The 20,144-nt window shown below is 40.5% G+C and overlaps 1 protein-coding gene across 1 annotated transcript in view; it reads left to right on the top strand.

Annotated features, from left to right (window-relative positions):
- Window positions 1-356: 356 nt before the first annotated feature.
- LOC109894862 (fibrinogen C domain-containing protein 1) overlaps window positions 357-20,144 on the top strand; it is a 165,840-nt gene continuing 146,052 nt past the window's right edge. Inside the window, exon 1 of the mRNA XM_031830402.1 lies at window positions 357-1,098. Coding sequence (XP_031686262.1) covers window positions 1,027-1,098 — 72 coding nt within the window. The 5' untranslated portion in view covers window positions 357-1,026. The remainder of the gene's footprint in view (window positions 1,099-20,144) is intronic.

Raw genomic sequence — 20,144 nt, 5'->3', positions numbered from 1 at the left:
GTGATTTTTTTATATTTTTCAGTTCAGAGGAAAGATTGCATCCTACTTGCCCTCCAACACCACTTCCAGCAGCATCTGGTCTCCCATCCAGGACCAACCCTGTTTAGCTTCAGAGGCAAGCCAGCAGTGGGATGCAGGGTGGTATGCTGCTGGCAAATGATAGAAGGGCAATGATAGAAGGGCAATGTTGAATGTCTGTAACTTCCATCACATGAAGAAGAAAGCAACAAGCTATCCTCCTGTCGAAATGTTAAGCGATTCAATTAATGACCTGCATCCTCATCTCAGAGGGAGTTGAAACGGGTGCGTAAAGCCCATGCAGGTACAGGCATTCATGTAACATAGTGGCACACACACTTGCACAGCGAACGGAATCATTGAGGGAGGCACACGCGTTGAGGCTTGGATTTCACGTCTTGCCAAGTGCAATATGCTTCTAATCTGAAAGACTGCGCCTTGAATCCTATCAGAGAGTTGCTTCATGCTTATTAAATTAAGGTAAAACAGAGGCGGTTGAATATCTTACCCGAGCTCTCTCACATTTTAACAAGGACAAAGCCCACGCGTAAAACCTTGACAGGACACTGGGCAACATTTTGAGTCTGAGAACAATTGAAATAGAAGGGGTTTTATTCTAGATTCTGGTTAACGAGGGGTGAATTTTTGTTTCTTTAGGAACGGAAAATCTGCAACGCATCAAACGCGCACTGCCAAAGTGCACGTGGATTTTTTTTTACACTGTAACAAGAAGGAACGTTGTAGCAATTTCACAATTGTGGAAATTCAAAGCAACTATTTTCAAGGGGTCCTACAAGTATGTATGATTTCAACATGTTTGTAGTACTAGATTCCCATCATCTGGACCTCCGTTAGAATTGTAGAGATCTGTGCAGTGAAGTAGCCTAGTTTTGTGTGTGAGAACCTTTTTTCCCTTGGAATATTTCAAACACGCATATACCCTGGTATGTTGATGACACTCTTCCTTTACCAATGATGTCAAACCTCGGATTTTAAGAATTTCAGAGAATGGTCAATGATCGATGGACAATCATGAACAGTGTGTCAGAACTCGAAGATGGACAACAGCATAAATCGCAGGTAGGCATTGCATGCTGCACAGACTCATTAATTGATCTGCTCTGCTCAAAAACAAAAAACCCAGGTGTAAAGCCTGCAGGCACCATCAAAGTATTTCCTAAAATAGACTGTGGCTCCTAATAATGCAAAACTATTGCACGTAATTACACAGAAAACGAATACACATTTATTTGGTGGGGAACTAAATGTGCCCATTTAGGGAAAGCCTGTACCTATGTTTATTCATTGTTTTGACTTTGAAATTATGCTAATATGATGAGAATTATACATATTTAATTATAATAGTATATAATGTACTGGTAAATCCATAAATTGCTATTGAATCGCTTGAGTGGATGATGATTTCTAATTGACAAATGGCAAGATGTCCGAATGATCCTGTAGAAACAGAAATTAGTTAAATCCTGTCTATCTTTGGGATTTATCCTTAGTTTTTTTTATTGAAATATTTTTCATTCATTTTGTCGGTCCACTTACTTTACAATTTGTGCATCTATAGGGACATTAGCCTTCCAGCTGTCCAGCTGCAAATGTGTTTTTTTTTTAATTAGATTTTTGTATAAACATCCATCGAGGTAAAAAAAGAAAGAAAAAAAAGAAGAAAAGAAAAAGGCATTACTGCAAAGTGGAGGAAACTGATGTTGAAACAGTTTCTTATCTCACATATTAACTTTATAACACTCACACAAATGAGTGAGGGCACTTCTATGCTAGTTAAACATCTCAGTGGAGTATTTGGCATTGTGAAATGGCATACATACTAGGCTAAGTTTGTCGAAAGGTATTATGTAGCTTGGTGTATTTTTATGTAGCTTGGTGTCTGAGATTCTATATTTTTTTTGGGCATGATACTCTCTTCTGGCTGTGTATTAGAGAACAGCATTATGGGTCTTGTTACTAATATACTTCTGTAGGAAACCTGTGTTTTTCTGCTTTTTGTTCAGTTGAAAGCCTGTATTTCTGGCCACAGGTGAACCAGGGTATCAGAACCTCAGCAGCTGTTTATCACAGGTGGACAACCACCATGCATGTTTTTCTCTCATTATCATAATGAGTATGATGTAGACTTCACACACACAAGCGCGCACACACACACACACACACACACACACACACACACACACACACACACACACACACACACACACACACACACACACACACACACACACACACACACACACACACACACACACACACACACACACACACAGAGACAGAGAGAGAGCCCAATTAATTTCTTTCCCATTTGGACCAGCTATCATTGACATGTTTGTTACAGTTGCATCATCAACACTGTTTAATGACTGCTTTGTTAAGTATTTCAACTGACCAAACCCAAATCTTGATTTTGTCCTTCACTCATGCAACACAATATAATCTCAATTAAGCCAGAACGAAAGTCTTGCATAATAGGTCTGCTGCCCAATTAAGTTATGGGTCCATTTATGTTAAAGGAGAAGTTTGCCTTTTTTTCAACCAAATCTCTATTTTTGATGTAAGTGGCATGACCAGACCAGACACTTTTTTTTAAATTTCACTTTTTATTTTCTACAACCAGCAATTCACTTCCTCATCCTGCAGTACAGGGGCTCTGAAAAAAGAATTGCTCCAAAAAACACACATATTTCCTTTTAGAAACTGAAATGCTCCCAATATAGTGATGCACGTCTTTAGATGTTGTACACATGAAATTGTGCCATTCTGAACTTTAACCGCAACGTTATATATCATCTTGTTCAACTCCAAACTGTTTCCCCCTATCCAGCTGTTTCATTCTCTGTGTAGCCTGCTGTTAGAATGGACAGAGTGGTATCGCAACAAAATGGAATATAACGTTGCGGATAAAGTTCGGAATGACACAATTTCATGTGCACAACATCTAAAGACGTGCATCACTATACTGAGAGCTTGCACGTTTCTAAAAGGACATATGTGTGTTTTTGGAACATTTGTTCATGTTTATTCATGCTGCAGGATGAGTAGGTGAATTGATGGTTGGGGTAAGTTTCTTTAAAAAAAGCATCTGCACCCTTCCTTAGCATGCCATTTACATTGAACATTGGTTATAAAAAAAGAAGCTAAATTTCCATTTAAGAGAAGCAATTACAGGCCCAGTGCAGTCAGAAACGTGATTGTTCTGTGTTTTATATATATTTCCACACTAAGAGGTTGGAATAATTGTGAAAATTATGATAATTCCCTTTTAGTGTAAGAGCTGTTTGAAAAGACTGCCTGTAATTTCAGACTGTTTTGGTGGGATGGAGTTTTGGCCTTCCATGGTGACATCACCATGCAGTAAATTAGTTAATAGACCAATAAGAAAGAGTTCCAAACCTCTCTGCCAATAACAGCAAATCTTCAGTTTTGAGTTTGGACTTTAGCACGTTTTGCACATTAGCGCGTAGGGCGCCACGATTGGTGTCCCCTCGTTTGTCAGTATGTGTTACAACTGTGCTGGTTGCCCTCTCATTAGTGTTTCACCTGTGTTGGCCCAGGTGCTATTTAAGAGTGCCTGGTCCAGTGCTCTAATTGTCTTGAGAGATATGGAGGGGAAACACATTTAGTTGTTGCTCCTATTTAAAAAGAATTCTAGACAAAGTCACCTTTATCTGATTTAATTTTGTTCCACCTTTTTGGTTTGCTTCCTGTCTTTAAGTTTGATGTGGGTTTTCTTTTGTTTGCCTCTTCTTGCTCAAATTTAGTGGGTGCTCATTGTCTGTGTCTTTTTTAGGTTCCAGTTGTTGTTGCTGGTCAACTTTCAGTGCTCGCCCCCATGAGTGTCTTTCAGATCCCCTCCTAAAACCCCACCTGTTTCGTTTTGGTTGTTGTCAGTTACTCTGTGTTATTTCCCCTCTCTGTTTGAGTGACAATGTATGGTTTTCTTGCTGGGGAACGTAACAAAATGGGTGTGCGTCCAGGATATTGTTCCCCATGAGTATGGTAGTCGCTCAAGTCACCTACTCTGAAGCTCTGCTCTGCCCAGATATTTGAATGTTCAAAATAAGCTTTTGTGGTAGTTTTTGTCTATGACATCCACCTTGAGGGGTTATAAACATTGGTGGAGTCATTTTGACAGTTGCATAAAGGCACAGGCTTATAAAATTCAAGCCATAGAGTTGGAAGCATTTGTGGAAAACCCTACATGGGAGATGCTAGATAAATGTACAAAGGTGAATCTACTTGTCATTGCAAAGCATTATGACATCAGTGGCATCTGACGATCCAAAAGCAGTAGCCAAAGAGTTGATCGGTACTGTTTTGGTGGAGGAGGAAATCCTCTCAGAGATAGGCTGATGAAAAGGGCGCTACGGGTAGAGTACATCCCGTAAAGTGCAACTAAGGGAGTTAGAACTAAAGGCAAAGTTGGAGCAAAAACTATTTTGAGCTTGAAAAACAAATTACTGCTTGAGCTGTGCCCACAGATAAAGATAAAGATCGTATCCGCCAGTTTGTCATTACTGCCATGAGAAAGAAACAGTCTCTGTGTCCTAAGTTGAAACAGAAAAATGAGAGGGAGAAAAGGTTGTTTCTTCTTGTTGGAGCACTCCAGTTCATCAAGATTTTGGTTCAGATGTGTATGAACCTTTTATGTGGCGATGCTGTTAAGCAGCCAATGAAAATACTGCGAGACACTGGGGCAGCCCATTCCTTCATTTTGGAAGGTGTTTTACCTATGTCTGACACTTTTTATTTTTGTTATTTATTTGATTGAATATCCAAAACATACAATATACTTGCAGTGAATCCGCTCAACAACTACACCACACCAGTCATCCAACAGACTCCCATTCAGAGGGACACACAGAAGCATCCAGGGTCAATTCCCTGCTCAAGGGCACATTGACAGATCTCACACCAGGCCAAAAAACGTGAACCCGAACCCTCCAAGATCCCCCCCACAGTTCCCCAATAGCTGTCCCTCAACCATTCGAGACCCCTCCCACAGTCCCGCCCAAGAAGAAAAAGAAAAAGAAAATTAATTCCATTCCCCACTCCCAAGAACCCCCCCAATGCACCAACAACCAAGAGAATTAACAAAAGAGACAGAAGAAAACAGCAAACAACAATGCAAAAAAAAACAAAGGACAACTAAAATCAGAACAACAATGCCTATGTCTGACACTTCAGCAACTGGCTACAGTGTGTTAATACAAGGCGTGGAGACAGCTGACTTAAAAAAAGTAAACATCTGAAGGCCTCACAAGATTCATTGAAGAACTTATGCACGGTACAAGAAAAGACACTTTGTGTATCATACCTTGTCGCCCAGTGCATTGCTAAATGCAGAAAATCCCACACCAGCGCAGAGGATCTCATACTCCCTGCTGCAATTGATATGTGCACTGAAATCTTGGGAGAGTCACCTGCCAACAAACTTGACACCAGGAGGATAAGAATCCAGGACATCTCTGAGGACATAATGCACCAGACATCAGAGCGCATCAGTACAAATGGCCATTACACACTGCAGCTTGATGAATCCACAGATGTGGCTAGCCATGCAATTTTAATGGTCTATGTCAGACACGTCTGGGATAATAACATCTTTCAGTTACTGGTCTGACGCTCTAACCACTAGGCTACCTGCCACCCTAAAACATCAACATGTTAGTGTTGGAGCAGTTAGTGCTGATTTGCCCACCACCACAGAGACTGTCTTTAACACAATGGATATGTACATGGGCTCCGTGGGACTGGTGTGGGATGGGTACATCGGTGTGACCACTGATGAGGCAGCTGCCATGACGGGAAATCCCTCCGGAGTAGTAAAGCGGATCCTGGAGCGGGCACCGAGTGAAACTTGGAATCACTGCTTCCTACACAGGGAGGCATTGGCAGCGAAGGACATGGTGCCTGAGCTCCACACCATTTTCCAGGATATGATCAAGTGTGTTATTAACTATATCAAAAAGAGTTCCACGAAAAGCAAGTGTTTCCAGGCCTTCTGCAGGGATATGGGTAGCGAGCACCAGAAGGTGCTTTATCATGCAGGGGTAAAGTGTTGGATCACTTTTATGAACTTCGAGTGTAGATTGCTGCGTTTCTTTCGGAAATCAAGTCACCTCTTGCCGAACATTTGGATTGTGAGGAATAGCTTGCACAGGTTGCCTACCTGGCGGATATTTTTTTATAATCTCAATTCGCTCAATCTGTCAATGCAAGTGAGGGGACACAATTGATTAGAACAAAGGGACAAAGTGGATGCCTTCAAGATGAAACTTACTGTTCGGGCAAATCATGTTTCTAACAGGATAATTGACATTATTTCCATCAAGATTCTGAACCTGATCAACAAAGTGCACCGCAACACACTGAAAACATTAAACAGCGTCTTGTCAAGCTGCAGGGAAAGTTTTGTGACTTCTTCCCGGAGAAGTACAGAAGACAAGATGACTGGATACGGGATCCCTTTCGAATGGAGATGGAAAGCGTAATTTTGCCAAGCAACTGTAATTTGATCGCGGCCTGAGCATGCGTTTCCCGGAAATGACACTGCCGCAGTTCTGGTGCAGCGTAGTATGAGAGTATCCGGTTGGAAGGCCAAGATGGCATCTTGAACAGGCACTTTTTTTTACCAAACTCCGCACCAAACCATAAAGATTGTGAAAAAAGCATGTTTACAGTCATTGCTATTGCCATTTTTGTTTGTTCAAGATATGAGAGCTTTCCTGTGACATGAATAATAATTGGATAATTGATTTTGGCATGTCCATGCGAAGTCAAGATCAAAAAAAAGTGGGGGAGAAGCTAGCTGTTCTATTGCTAATCAACAAGAGAGGAGCGTGCCTGTAGACAACTGCCATAACTACACTTGACCTATGGATAATCTCATGCTTTCGAATGCTGTTGAAGATAACGAGTTCCCCTCTTTACCAGTTACTCCGTGCAAACCTCCACCCTCCAAAAAACCCAACATGGACTCTGACATTGTGGCTACCCTCTCCTTACTCATCAACTCCAGGTCTGATGCCATTTAGAAAATGGTAGACGCGAACACCATGGTAATCGGAGGCTTGAAAAAGACTCGAGTTTGCATGTGGTGAAATCACGGATGTGAAAATGAGAGTGGCTAAAGTTGAAAAAAGTGTGGAAAAGGTGGAACAGAATAAAAATGATTTCCATAGACGTCTCACTGATCTAGAGAAATACACAAGAAGATTGAATCTGAGACTTCGACGTGCCAGAGGTGGAGAATGAGGATGTGCGACGAGAGGCTATCTGCATCTGCCAAGAAGTTATGCCTGCAGAGAAGAACAAAGTTGGTGACACCATCGACGTTGTGCATCGCAAGAAGCAACAGCAAAATGATTCAAGACCAAGGGGTATCATCATCCTCTTCACTGCCAGATTCTACAGGGATGCTGTCTGGAAAGCTGCTAGGAAGAACGTGTTCCTTCAGTCCCATGGTCTGCGTTTTGCCGAGCAACTCAGCCCGGAGGACATAGAAGAAGGAACAAGTTGTGGCCAATGATCAAGTAAGCACGAAATGAGGGAAAGCCTGCTTGCTTCATCAACTGTTTGGAAATCTATATTCCTCTCTAGGTTCCTACCTGAAGGAACCGATTGATGGTTTCAGCCATGGTATTCTCAATTTCCTTGTACTGATTAACATTACCTAACAAGCCTCAGGTGACTATTTGTTGGAATACTCAGGTACCTCAATAATGTATTAGCTTGTTATTGAATGACTACACCAGAAGAAGGCCTACATTGTTCAAACACAGTCTGGCTTTTCACTTTAAGTTGACTTAAATGGTGCAGATCTCTTCCATATCGCTTACATTCACTGCTCCAACGTTTTTGACTCACTCATGGAACTGATTGAGTTACAAAATAATCTGGATAATATACTGTTACTAGATTAAAAACAGAAGGAGCCTTTATTAGATCTAGGAAGACATTGTACTCTACAAATAACACTATCCATAAGTTAAACATTGATGGTTTTATTACAGATGACCAAACATGAATCGCTAAATACTGTAGCAATTTTTACAGGAAATTATATAGCTCTACATACCTGCAGGAATCCACAGATATGTGGATTGTTCACTCTATCAGTGATACAGAATCTAAACAGTGTGATGAACCCATTAAAGTTGAAGAGATTATAGAGTCTATCAAACATCTAAAGAACAATAAATCCCCAAGTGTTGATGGAATTACGTCAGAAATTTATAAATAAATTTGTATTCTTAATAATGACTATAAGATACTTACTACTTGCAAAAATAATTAAAGAAGTCCTGGATGCAATCATTGTTGAAACACAGTCTGGCTTTATGAGGAACAGACATATTTCTAACAATATCAGAGTAGTACTAGACATACTTGACTACTCAGACCTAATAACCGAGGATAGCTTCATATTATTTTTTAGATTTGTATAAAGCATTTGACACAGTAGAGCATCAGTTCCTCTTCCACTCCCTTGAAAAATTAGTTTTTTTTCTGTAAGGCTATTAAGACTCTCTATACAAATGGTAACAGCTCTATCAAACTGAAACATGGCACCTCACCTAGATTTGAGTTTAAGAGAGGAATTAGGCAAGGTTATCCTATCTCTCCGTATCTGTTTTTATTAATCACCCAACTTCTTACAATAATAGTCCTGTACAAGGTATTTCCATGGCTGGTAAATAAATTATTATAAGCCAGCTGGCTAACGATACTACAGTTTTTCTGAAAGACGTTAACCAAATTCCCATATCAATCAATAATAATACAATCCTTTTCCAAAGAATCTGGTCTATATCTTAACATTAATAAATGGGAAATCATGCTGTCAAAGATTGTGTGACACCTTCATGTTATGGTATTCCAGTGAAAGAAAGGCATAACCATTACTAAGGATCAGAAGTCGAGGGTTACTACATTTTAACCCTCTTATCTAAATCAATGGCTACAGAGTGACTTACCTTTAAAAGGAAGATTCCTAATTATTAAGGCTGAAGGTATCTCTAGGCTAACATATAGCACTCCATCTTTATATCGTGACGGTAAAATAAGGAAGGAGATAGGCGAGATGCTTTTCAACTTTCTGTGGAGAAACTATACCCATTACATTAGGAAAACTGTTGTAATGAACACTTATGAGTATGGTGGGCTGAATTTTCTAGACTTACTACCTTATATAATACTTTTAAGATCAATTGGATAAAACAATTCCTAAGAAGACCCACTTCTATGTGGAATTTTACCTTTGGTGGCCTTAACTTCATGTTGGTTTGCAATTATAATATTGACAAAGTTCCAGTGAAACTCTATTTTTCATCGTCATGTTTTCTTGTCATGGTCATTAATTTATAAGCATAATTTTCTCCACACAGATATTATATATGGAATAATCGGGATATATTGTAAAACAAATACTCCTTTGTTTTTAGAATAATGGTTCTGAAAATAATATCCTATTGGTGAGCCAACCTGTAAATGCAGAGGGTTTTTTACTTAGTTATAAGGAATTCTTAGCACTTTACAAGATCCCTGTAACACCTAAATATTTTGCAATTGTTTTAGATGCCATTCCCTCAGGTGTTGTTTTATTATTCAGGAATGGCTCAATACCAGACCCTTGGAACCTACCTTCCATTAACCCTGTTGACTCATCAGTAGGAAAGATTTGTTTCTCTTTTGGTCCATTGAACAACAGAGCGATACGAACCTTGTTTCAGCAGGATGTTGTATCTATACCTTATGTCATTCCTTATTGGAATGGTTTTATAGATACTATCTGTTGGGAAAAAGTATGGATGTTGCCCCACATATACCTTCTTGTGAACAAAATTTTCTAAAGTATTCATAAATATTATCCTGCCAACCACTATATGAAGATGTTTAAGAAAAACATAAACTCTAATTGTACCGTTTGTAATGACCATCCAGAAACGGTGTTGCATCTTTTTGGCATTGTATTCATGTAAGGAAACTGTGGCAAGACATAATTGAACACATTTATGAACATTTTACACTATTGTGGAGAGATGTACTGCTTGGATTCTTTACCTATGATAGAAAAAAGATAAAGAATGTTTATGTAATTCAAATTTCAGGATATGAATACTGACTATGTCCACTTCACCATCAGACCATTTTATTGGTAAACTAGACAGTATTGTAAAAGTTGTATCCAGAGGTAGAAAAATGATCTAGATCCTTTGAGGCTATGGAGGGATCCTTAGGGGGATCCTTAAATTGAGGCTATAGAGGCTATGGAGGGATCCTTAGGAGGGGTCCTTAAATTGTGGATTTAAAGGAAAACATGAGCATGCATCAGCATACATGCCCTGGATTTCTATTCCCTTGATAATTTTGTTGGATCTTATTTTAACTTCTTATGACTGCAGGGGCACTATTGAGTAGCTTGGATGAAAGGTGCCCAGAATAAAAGGCCTGCTCCTCAGTCTCAGTTGCTAATATATGCATATTATTATTAGTATTGGATAGAAAACACTCTGAAGTTTCTAAAACTGTTTTAATGATGTCTGTGAGTATAACAGAACTCATAATGCAGGCAAAAACCTGAGAAGAAATCCAAACAGGAAGTGAGAAATCTGAGGTTGGTATATTTTCAACCCATTCCCTATTGAAATCCCCTTGGGATATGTATGAAGATTCACTTCCTAGGGCTTCCACTAGATGTCAAGCTTCTATAGAAATTTTAATGAGGCTTCTGTGTTTTGGGACTGAATAAGAGGGGAATGAATCAGACTACTGGCAGAGAGCCAGTTCCAGGTATCGCGCATAGCACATGATATCTTCATGCGTTCCGTTCCTCCTCAAGACACAAAGGAATTCTCCGGTTGGAACTTTATTGAAGATTTATGATAAAAACATCCTAATGATTGATTCTGTACTTAGTTTGAAATGTTTCTTCGACCTGTAATATAACCTTTTGAAGTTTTTGTCTGACGATTTGGTCGTCCAGCACCAGCGTTTGGATAAGTGTACCAAAAGCGCTAACAAAAGTAGCTAATTGGACATAAATAACAGACATTATCGAACAAATCAAGCATTTATTGTGGACCTGAGATTCCTGGGAATGCATTCTGATGATTATTATCATCTCCATTTATGAGTATTTCTGTTGAATCGATGTGGCTATGCAAAATCACTGGATGTTTTTGGAACTAGTGAACATAACACGCCAATATAAACTCAGATATTTTGATATAAATATGAACTTTAGCAAACAAAACATACATGTATTGGGGAACATGAAGTCCTATGAGTGTCATCTGATGAAGATCATCAAAGGTTAGTGATTCATTTTATCACTCCTATCTTTGGCTGGAAAAATGGCTGTGTTCATTCTGTGGCTTGGTGGTGACCTAACATAATTGTTTGTGGTGCTTTCGCTGAAAAGATTATTTGAAATCGGACACTGTGGTGGGATTAATAACAAGATTACCTTTAAAACGATATAAGATACATGTATGTCTGAAGAATTGTTATTATGAGATTTATGTTGTTTTGAATTTGGCACCCTGCACTTTCACTGGCTGTTGTCATATCATCCCGCTAACAGGATTGCAGCCCATTAATAGCTAACATTTCGATGGCCATAATGAATAAATATGCTGATAAGGGACAACCTTGTTTTACTCCCCTTAACAGTTGATACTTTCTGAGAAGTAGCCATTATTTACAATTTTACATCTATGGCTACTATACATAACTTTAACCCATTGTATAAGAGATTCTCCAAAATGTAAATATTTGAGACATTTATACTGGACAAAACAATAAACATTTAAAGTGTTGGTCCCATGTTTCATGAGCTGAAAGAAAGTATCCCAGAAATATCCAGAAATTATGGATCCCCATTAGCTGCTGCCAAGGCAGTAGCTACTCTTCCTGGTGTCCGGCAAAATTAAGGCAGTTATACAATTTTAAAACATTACTATACATTCATAACAGATTTCACAACACACTAAGTGTGTGCCCTCAGGCCCCTACTCTGCTACCACATATCTACAACACAAAATACATGTGTACATGTGTGTGTTTAGAGCGTATGTTATCATGTCTGTGCACCTAGTCTCAGTGCAGTAGGTGCTCTTATTCTCCATGGACTTTACAGTGTCCCAGAACTGAGTTTGTGCTACAGGATGCAAATTCAGTCGTATGTTTTTTTTCCTTCTTTCTCTTCCCCCCTCCCATTTTTTTTCACATGACATTTTTACCTTTGTTTACAAAGCAGTATATACAAAATCTGGTAATTTCTCTAAGCGAACCCTGAGGGCTTTTAAAGTCCTGTTATCACTGACACCCCAGACGCCAGGGATCACCCTGGTGTAAAGCCACCCAGAGGAGTTGCAAATGACTTTGAACTCCTCCAGTAGCCGACTAGTGAACAACGAAAGGAGCGAGTGCATCTTCCAGAGAGATGTGGTACCAACACACACATGTGCACACGCACGCATGCTCGCGCACACACACACACACACAAGCTGTTAAAATTAGAGGAAATTACAGTGTAGTAGAGAGACATTAATGCTGTTGATGACTTTTGAGTGGACTTGGCATCTGTCACATCAGATCATAGACTGAAAGACTGTCAAGCACCATAATCCATTATGGACAATCTAATCAGGGTTTACAGTACATCTTAGAACTCTAACCAGCCATGTCAATCTGTCAGACTGGCCTCAAGTCATCCCAGTTCCAATGTGCATACCAAGCAGAGCAGTGTGGCCATTTGGCTTCCATTGGGCACACACTGGTTGAATCAGCTTGGTTTCCAAGTCATGTCAACGAAATTATGTTGAACCAACATGGAATTGACATCTGTGCCCTGTGGGATTCATGTTGATTAGAAATAATGAATATGATACGGAACTCACCTGCATTGTTTTTGCCAAAACACCAGAGTGCGCCGAATACTTACTTACAAGCCCTTAACCAATAATGCAATTCAAGAAATAGTTAAGAAAATATTTACTAAATAAATTAAAGTAAAAAATCAATTAAGAAAGAACACAATAAAATAACAATAATGAGGCTATATACATGGGGTACCGGTACCGAGTCAATGTGTGAATCCAGCCAACATGTCAGATTTTAGAAAGGCTTTTCGGCGAAGCATAAGAAGCTATTATCTGTAAACAAAGAGGGTAGCATATTTCAACCCTGCAGGCGCTACATAAAACGCAGAAATAATATGTCCGTCCATATATATTCAAAATGTCCATTTATTTGGCGTGTTTGATGCAGAAAAAAACAGCTTCCAAATTGCGCAACGTCTCTACAAAATATTTCAAAACTTGCCTGTAAACTTTGCCAAAACATTTCAAACTACTTTTGTAATACAACTTTAGATATTTTTAAACATTAATAATCGATCAAATTGAAGACGGGTCTGTGTTCAATACAGGAAGACATCAAACCAAGCTACTTTTTTAGTCTTGCACAACTCTCAACAGTATTACGCAGTTCCTAGATGGCCGTACTTCTTCATTGCACAAATTAATAACCTCAAATAACCTCAAATAAATTGCAAAGACTGGTGATATCCAGTGGTAGGAACTGAAATATCGTTTCCCAATGAGAACTCAGTGAACAGACTGCTACATAAGTTCTGTTATACTCGCAGACATGATTCAAACAGTTTTAGAAACTTCAGAGTGTTTTCAATCCAAATCTTCTAATAATATGCATATCTTAGATTCTTGGCATGTGTAGCAGGAAGTTGAAATTGGGCACGCTATTTATACAAAAGTGAAAATGCTGCCCGCTATACCTTAAGACTCCGGTACCGCTTGCCGTGCAGTAGCAGAGAGAACAGTCTATGACTTGGGTGTCTGTAGTCTTTGACAATTTTCCTCTGACACCACCTGTAGGTCCTGGATGGCAGAAAGCTTGGCCCCAGTGATGTACTGGGCCGTACGCATTACCCTCTCTAGCGCCTTACAGTCAGATGCCGAGCAGTTGCCATACCAGGCGGAGATGCAACCGGTCAGGATGCTCTGTGCAGCTGTAGAACTTTTTAAGGATCTGGGGACCCATGCCAAAACGTTTCAATCTACTGAGAGGAAAAAGATGTTGTTGCACCCTCTTCATGACTGTCTTGATGTGTTTGGACCATGATAGTTTGTTGGTGATGTGGACACCAAGAAACTTGAAACTCTCGACCCGCTCCACTACAGCCCCGTCGATGCCTGTTCGAACCTCCTTTTCCTCTAGTCCACGATCAGCTCCTTTGTCTTGCTCACATTGAGGGAGAGGTTGTTGTCCTGGCAGCACACTGCCAGGTCTCTGACCTCCTCCCTATAGGCTGCCTCATCATTGTCAGTGATCAGGCCTACCACTGGTGTGTCGTCAGCAAACTTAATGATGGTGATGGAGTCGTGCTTGGCCACGCTGTCGTGGGTGAACAGGGAGTAAAGGAGGGGACTATGCATGCACCCCTGAGGGGCCCCAGTGTTGAGGATCAGAGTGGCAGATGTGTTCTTGCCTACCCTTACCACCTGGGGGGCGGCCCGTCATTAAGTCCAGGATCCAGTTGCAGAGGGAGGTGTTTAGTCCCAGGGTCCTTAGCTTAGTGATGAGCTTTGAGGGTGTTGAACGCTGAGCTGTAGTCAATGAACAGCATTTTCACACGTTCCTTTTGTCCAGGTGGGAAAGGGCAGTGCTGAGTTAGATTGAGATTGCTGCCTCTGTGGACTTGCTGGGGCTGTATGCAAATTGGAGTGGGTCTAGGGCTTCCAGGATGATGGTGTTGATATGAATCATGACCACCCTCTCACAGCACTTCATGGCTACCGATGTGAATGCTACGGGTTGGTAGTCATTTTGGTAGGTTACCTTCACTTGAGACATGTAGGTATTACTGACTTGATCTAGGAAAATTACCACTTCTGTATTGAGTGAGTCATTGGTATTTCCTGCTTTAGTTTTTGCTTGTAAACAGGAACCAGAAGGATAAGGTGTTCTAGAGTTGTTTTTTCCTCTCGTTGCACGTTTAACATGCAGGTAGAAAATAGGTCCCCGGCCACCTGGAGCGCCGCCTCTGCTTTCCTTTTTGCTTATGGCCGTATACAACTCATTGAGTACGGTCTTAGTGCCAGCATCGGTTTGTGGTGGTATATAGACAGATACAACAAATACAGATGAAAACTATCTTGGTAAATATTGTGGTCTACAGCTTATCGTGAAATACTCTACCTCAGGCGAGCAAATCCTTGAGACCTCCTTAGATTTCGTGCACCAGCTGTTGTTTACAAATATTCATAGACCGCCACCCCTTGCTTTACCTGAGGCCACTGTTCTATCCTGCAGAAATAGCATAAAACCCGCCAGCTGTATGTTATTCATGTCGTGGGCAGCAATCCCCTCCAGCGCCATGAAATGACAGTACATGGTATTGTTGATACCTTTTAAACCAGCGATATAGAAGAACGAAATATAAATTTTTGTAATTTAGCAGACATTCTTTTTCAATTATAGGGTTCATTGACCCGCTCAAGGACAGATTTTTCACCGCGTCAGCTCGGGGATTCAAACCAGCGACCTTTCAGTGACTGGCCCAACACTCTTAACCGTTAGGCTACCTGTCACCCATTCTCATACTAGGAAACTGTAGTTGACTGTTATTTCACTGAAGTATGTAAGTGTTGATCATAAATTAGAGTCATGGGGAAAGCTGCAAACACATTAGGAGAATGCCAGAAATGTCCATTAGCCTTCCGATGAGATCATTCAAACAGACAGTAGTAGATAATGTGTTTCTTAAAACTCGTGGGGTCTCTGTATTCTAGACTTCACTCCTTTGCATTTGGTATGGCTGATGTCGACCTTCTGCCAACATCTTCTAAGATTCTAAACAACACATTGCTAGGCATTGTCTGTGTTCCCCAGCTAATGCATTCTGTTCTGATTCATTCTGACCTATAGAGTTGCTGTGAGCCCCTAACTGAACAGACTGGATTACTGTGATTACCACCAGTGGCTGAAACTTTTCCTTTCCTTCCCTCCAGTGATAAAACATTTCCATTTGCTTTCCACTTAAATGAGAGCTTACTGTTCATTTATCGTTGTAGTTGCAGGCAGGGCTGGGTCAAGATGAGGGATAAGGAGATGTATAATAATACAAATAATAACAACACATTGAATTTACATTTTAATGTATATTTTCTACCTAGTGGTTGGTATTCATTTGATCTTATGGCAACATGGCTCCTAATTGATAGTTCTCCCCTGAGATGCATCTGCTCTCCACCACTGATTTCAATGTGACCTTTGAAATATAATTGAACTATTACGAACCCCATTACCACCTCGTGATTCATTAATTTATATTATATTTTAACATTGATGTCTAAGTCTTTATGCAACCGACTGATAGCAACTTTTTTCTGTTTAATGTAATAACTTTGAAAACAGCACAGGCACCACCCACTCAGTAGCAGTTATTTGTTTTTTCACTCCCTTATGACATACACAAATTGTGAAGTGAAATGAAAATAATTACCTGTTTCAAAAAATTCTAAAAAATAAAAACAGAAAAGTGATGCGTGCACATGTATTCACCCCCTTTGCTATGAAGCCCCTAAATAAGATCTAAATAAGATCTGGTGCAACCAATTACCTTCAGAAGTCACATAGTTAGTTAAATAAAGTCCATCTATGTGCTATCTAAGTGTTACATGATCTCAGTTTTTATTTAATTTTTTATTTTATTTCACCTTTATTTAACCAGGTAGGCTAGTTGAGAACAAGTTCTCATTTGCAACTGCGACCTGGCCAAGATAAAGCATAGCAGTGTGAACAGACAACAACACAGAGTTACACATGGAGTAAACAATAAACAAGTCAATAACATAGTAGAAAAAAAGAATCTATATACATTGTGTGCAAAATGCATGAGGAGGTAGGCAATAAATAGGCCATAGGATTGAATAATTACAATTTAGCAGATTAACACTGGAGTGATAAATGATCAGATGAACATGTGCAAGTAGAGATACTGGTGTGCAAAATAGCAGAAAAGTAAGTAAAATAAGAGCAGTATGGGGATAAGGTAGGTAAATTGGGTGGGCCATATACTGATGGACTATGTACAGCTGCAGCGATCGTTTAGCTGCTCAGATAGCAGATGTTTGAAGTTGGTGAGGGAGATAAAAGTCTCCAACTTCAGAGATTTTTGCAATTCGTTCCAGTCGCAGGCAGCAGACAACTGGAAGGAAAGGCGGCCAAATGAGGTTTTGGCTTTAGGGATGATCAGTGAGATACACCTGCTGGAGCGCGTGCTACGGGTGGGTGTTGCCATCGTGACCAGTGAACTGAGATAAGGCGGAGCTTTACCTAGCATAGACTTGTAGATGACCTGGAGCCAGTGGGTCTGGCGACGAACATGTAGCGAGGGCCAGCCGACTAGAGCATACAGGTCGCCGTGGTGGGTGGTATACGGTGCTTTAGTAACAAAACGGATGGCACTGTGATAAACTGCATCCAGTTTGCTGAGTAGAGTATTGGAAGCTATTTTGTAGATGACATCGCCGAAGTCGAGGATCGGTAGGATAGTCAGTTTTACTAGGGTAAGTTTTGCGGCATGAGTGAAGGAGGCTTTGTTGCGAAATAGAAAGCCGACTCTAGATTTGATGTTGGATTGGAGATGTTTGATATGAGTCTGGAAGGAGAGTTTGTAGTCTAGCCAGACACCTAGGTACTTATAGATGTCCACATATTCTAAGTCGGAACCATCCAGGGTGGTGATGCTAGTCGGGCGTGCGGGTGCAGGCAGCGAACGTTTGAAAAGCATGCATTTGTATGGCATTGAAGCTCATTTGGAGGTTAGATAGCACAGTTTCCACGGAAGGGCCAGAAGTATACAGAATGGTGTCGTCTGTGTAGAGGTGGATCAGGGAATCGCCCACAGCAAGAGCAACATCATTGATATATACAGAGAAAAGAGTCGGCCCGAGAATTGAACACTGTGGTACCCCCATAGAGACTGCCAGAGAACCGGACATCATGCCCTCCGATTTGACACACTGAACTCTGTCTGCAAAGTAGTTGGTGAACCAGGCAAGGCAGTCATTAGAAAAACCGAGGCTACTGAATCTGCCGATAAGAATATGGTGATTGACAGAGTCGAAAGCCTTGGCCAGGTCGATGAAGACGGCTGCACAGTACTGTCTTTTATCGATGGCAGTTATGATATCGTTTAGTACCTTGAGTGTGGCTGAGGTGCACCTGTTTACATACACTTGTTCTGAAAGGCCCCAGAGTCTGCAACTGGCCAGGTCGCAATGGCAAATGAGAACTTGTTCTCAACTAGCCTACTTGATTAAATAAAGGTGAAATAAAAAATACATTTAAAAAACCCTACATTTAGGCACATTGCACACACACCACACCCAAATTTATAGAAAGTACTGATACAGTCCTATTTCTGCAGGCGTTTACCTGGTATTCATTAAGACACTTTATGATAATGATGGATTCAATCTGGCACTTTTTTGAAGTAACTTCCTCATCCCAAAGGATAGGGGTACTTGTTTAATTTATGGGGCGGCAGCGTAGCCTAGTGGTTAGAGCATTGGACTAGTAACCGGAAGGTTGCGAGTTCAAACCCCCGAGCTGACAAGGTACAAATCTGTCGTTCTGCCCCTGAACAGGCAGTTAACCCACTGTTCCCAGGCCGTCATTGAAAATAAGAATGTGTTCTTAACTGACTTGCCTGGTTAAATAAAGGTTAAATAAAAAAAATAAAATAAAATAAATAAAAAATTTAATCACAAAGAAAACAAACCATAATTATTAAGCATGTTTATAATTTACGCATGTGCAGTTAATACAAGGTAAAAAAAAATTGGCCCAGCGTCGTCCGGGTTAGGAAGGGTTTGGGTGGCAGGGATATCCCTGTCTCATCGCGCACTAGCGACTCCTGTGGTTGGGCTGGGCACAGTGCATGCTGACCAGGTCGCTAGGTGTACGGTGTTTCCTCCTACACATTGGTGCGGCTGGCTTCCGGGCTGTGTTAAGAAGCAGTGCAGTGTTAAGAAGCAGTGCAGCTTGGTTGGGTTGTGTTTCGGAGGACGCATGGCTCTCAGGCTTCGCTTCTCCCGAGTCCGTGCGGGAGATGTAGAGATGAGACAAGACAGTAACTACTAACAATTGGATACTACGAAAAGGGGGTAAAAAAAATTACATGTCTGTTTTTCTGCATCATTTAAGAGGCTATGTATTGTACCTTTAAACTATCATTAAAAAAATCACTTATAGAAATGCAGTCTGTCCAAAAAGAGCCGTCCTCCTTAGTTTCTACCAGAACGCTCTGCTGAATTGACAAACAGAACAGTGGTTGCAGACCAGTGGAATTGCGCTTTCGTAATAAAATAAGTTCTTCCCAACATAGAGGCTCATCATTTCTTCCTGATATGAGGTAAAAAGGAGTTTCCCTCTGTTAATCTTTTCTTTGAATGGCTTTGCATCATAGTTACTGCTTACTGTACATACCCCATCTTTCCTCTGCTCACCTGATGAATATGCATCCGGCCAACCATTATCTTAACATTGTAAAAGACCAATACAGTTCAGCTTAACGACAATTAGATTTGAGCTTTCTCCTCATTTTTGCTGATATACAGCCATGACCATTGCACTCACTATCAGTTTCTCAATTAGACACAGCCTCCCTACCACTGAATGGATCTATCGTTCAGTATTGTCCTAAATACGCTCTCACTGTCGTGTGAGGGAAAGGTGCAGCTATCAGTGAGGAAATTCAATGAATGCTGACACAGAGCAGCAGGGTGGCCTGTGTGTTATACCCTCTTGGCTAAAGGATCAGACAAACAAACACGCAAGACTGAGTCTTAATCACCCAGCTGCGGAGGAGTAAGTTGACTACTGATTCCGGAGCACAAAGAGTCCCCTCTGGCCATTTCATTAGATATGCTGGACCGTTTCAAAAGACAAAGAAGGACATGTCACCAAGACACATTGGGTGTTTCTGTACGATAACGTAATTATGTTAGGGAGTTTTTTCAGTGAAAGTAATCAACATAAGGAAGTTTTTTGTAGCTGTAACGGCTGAT

This window comes from Oncorhynchus kisutch, linkage group LG8, assembly GCF_002021735.2.
Source record: "Oncorhynchus kisutch isolate 150728-3 linkage group LG8, Okis_V2, whole genome shotgun sequence".
NCBI lineage: Eukaryota > Metazoa > Chordata > Actinopteri > Salmoniformes > Salmonidae > Oncorhynchus > Oncorhynchus kisutch.
The sequence above is the reverse complement of the archived record's forward strand: the minus strand, read 5'-3'. Positions and strand labels throughout refer to the sequence as shown.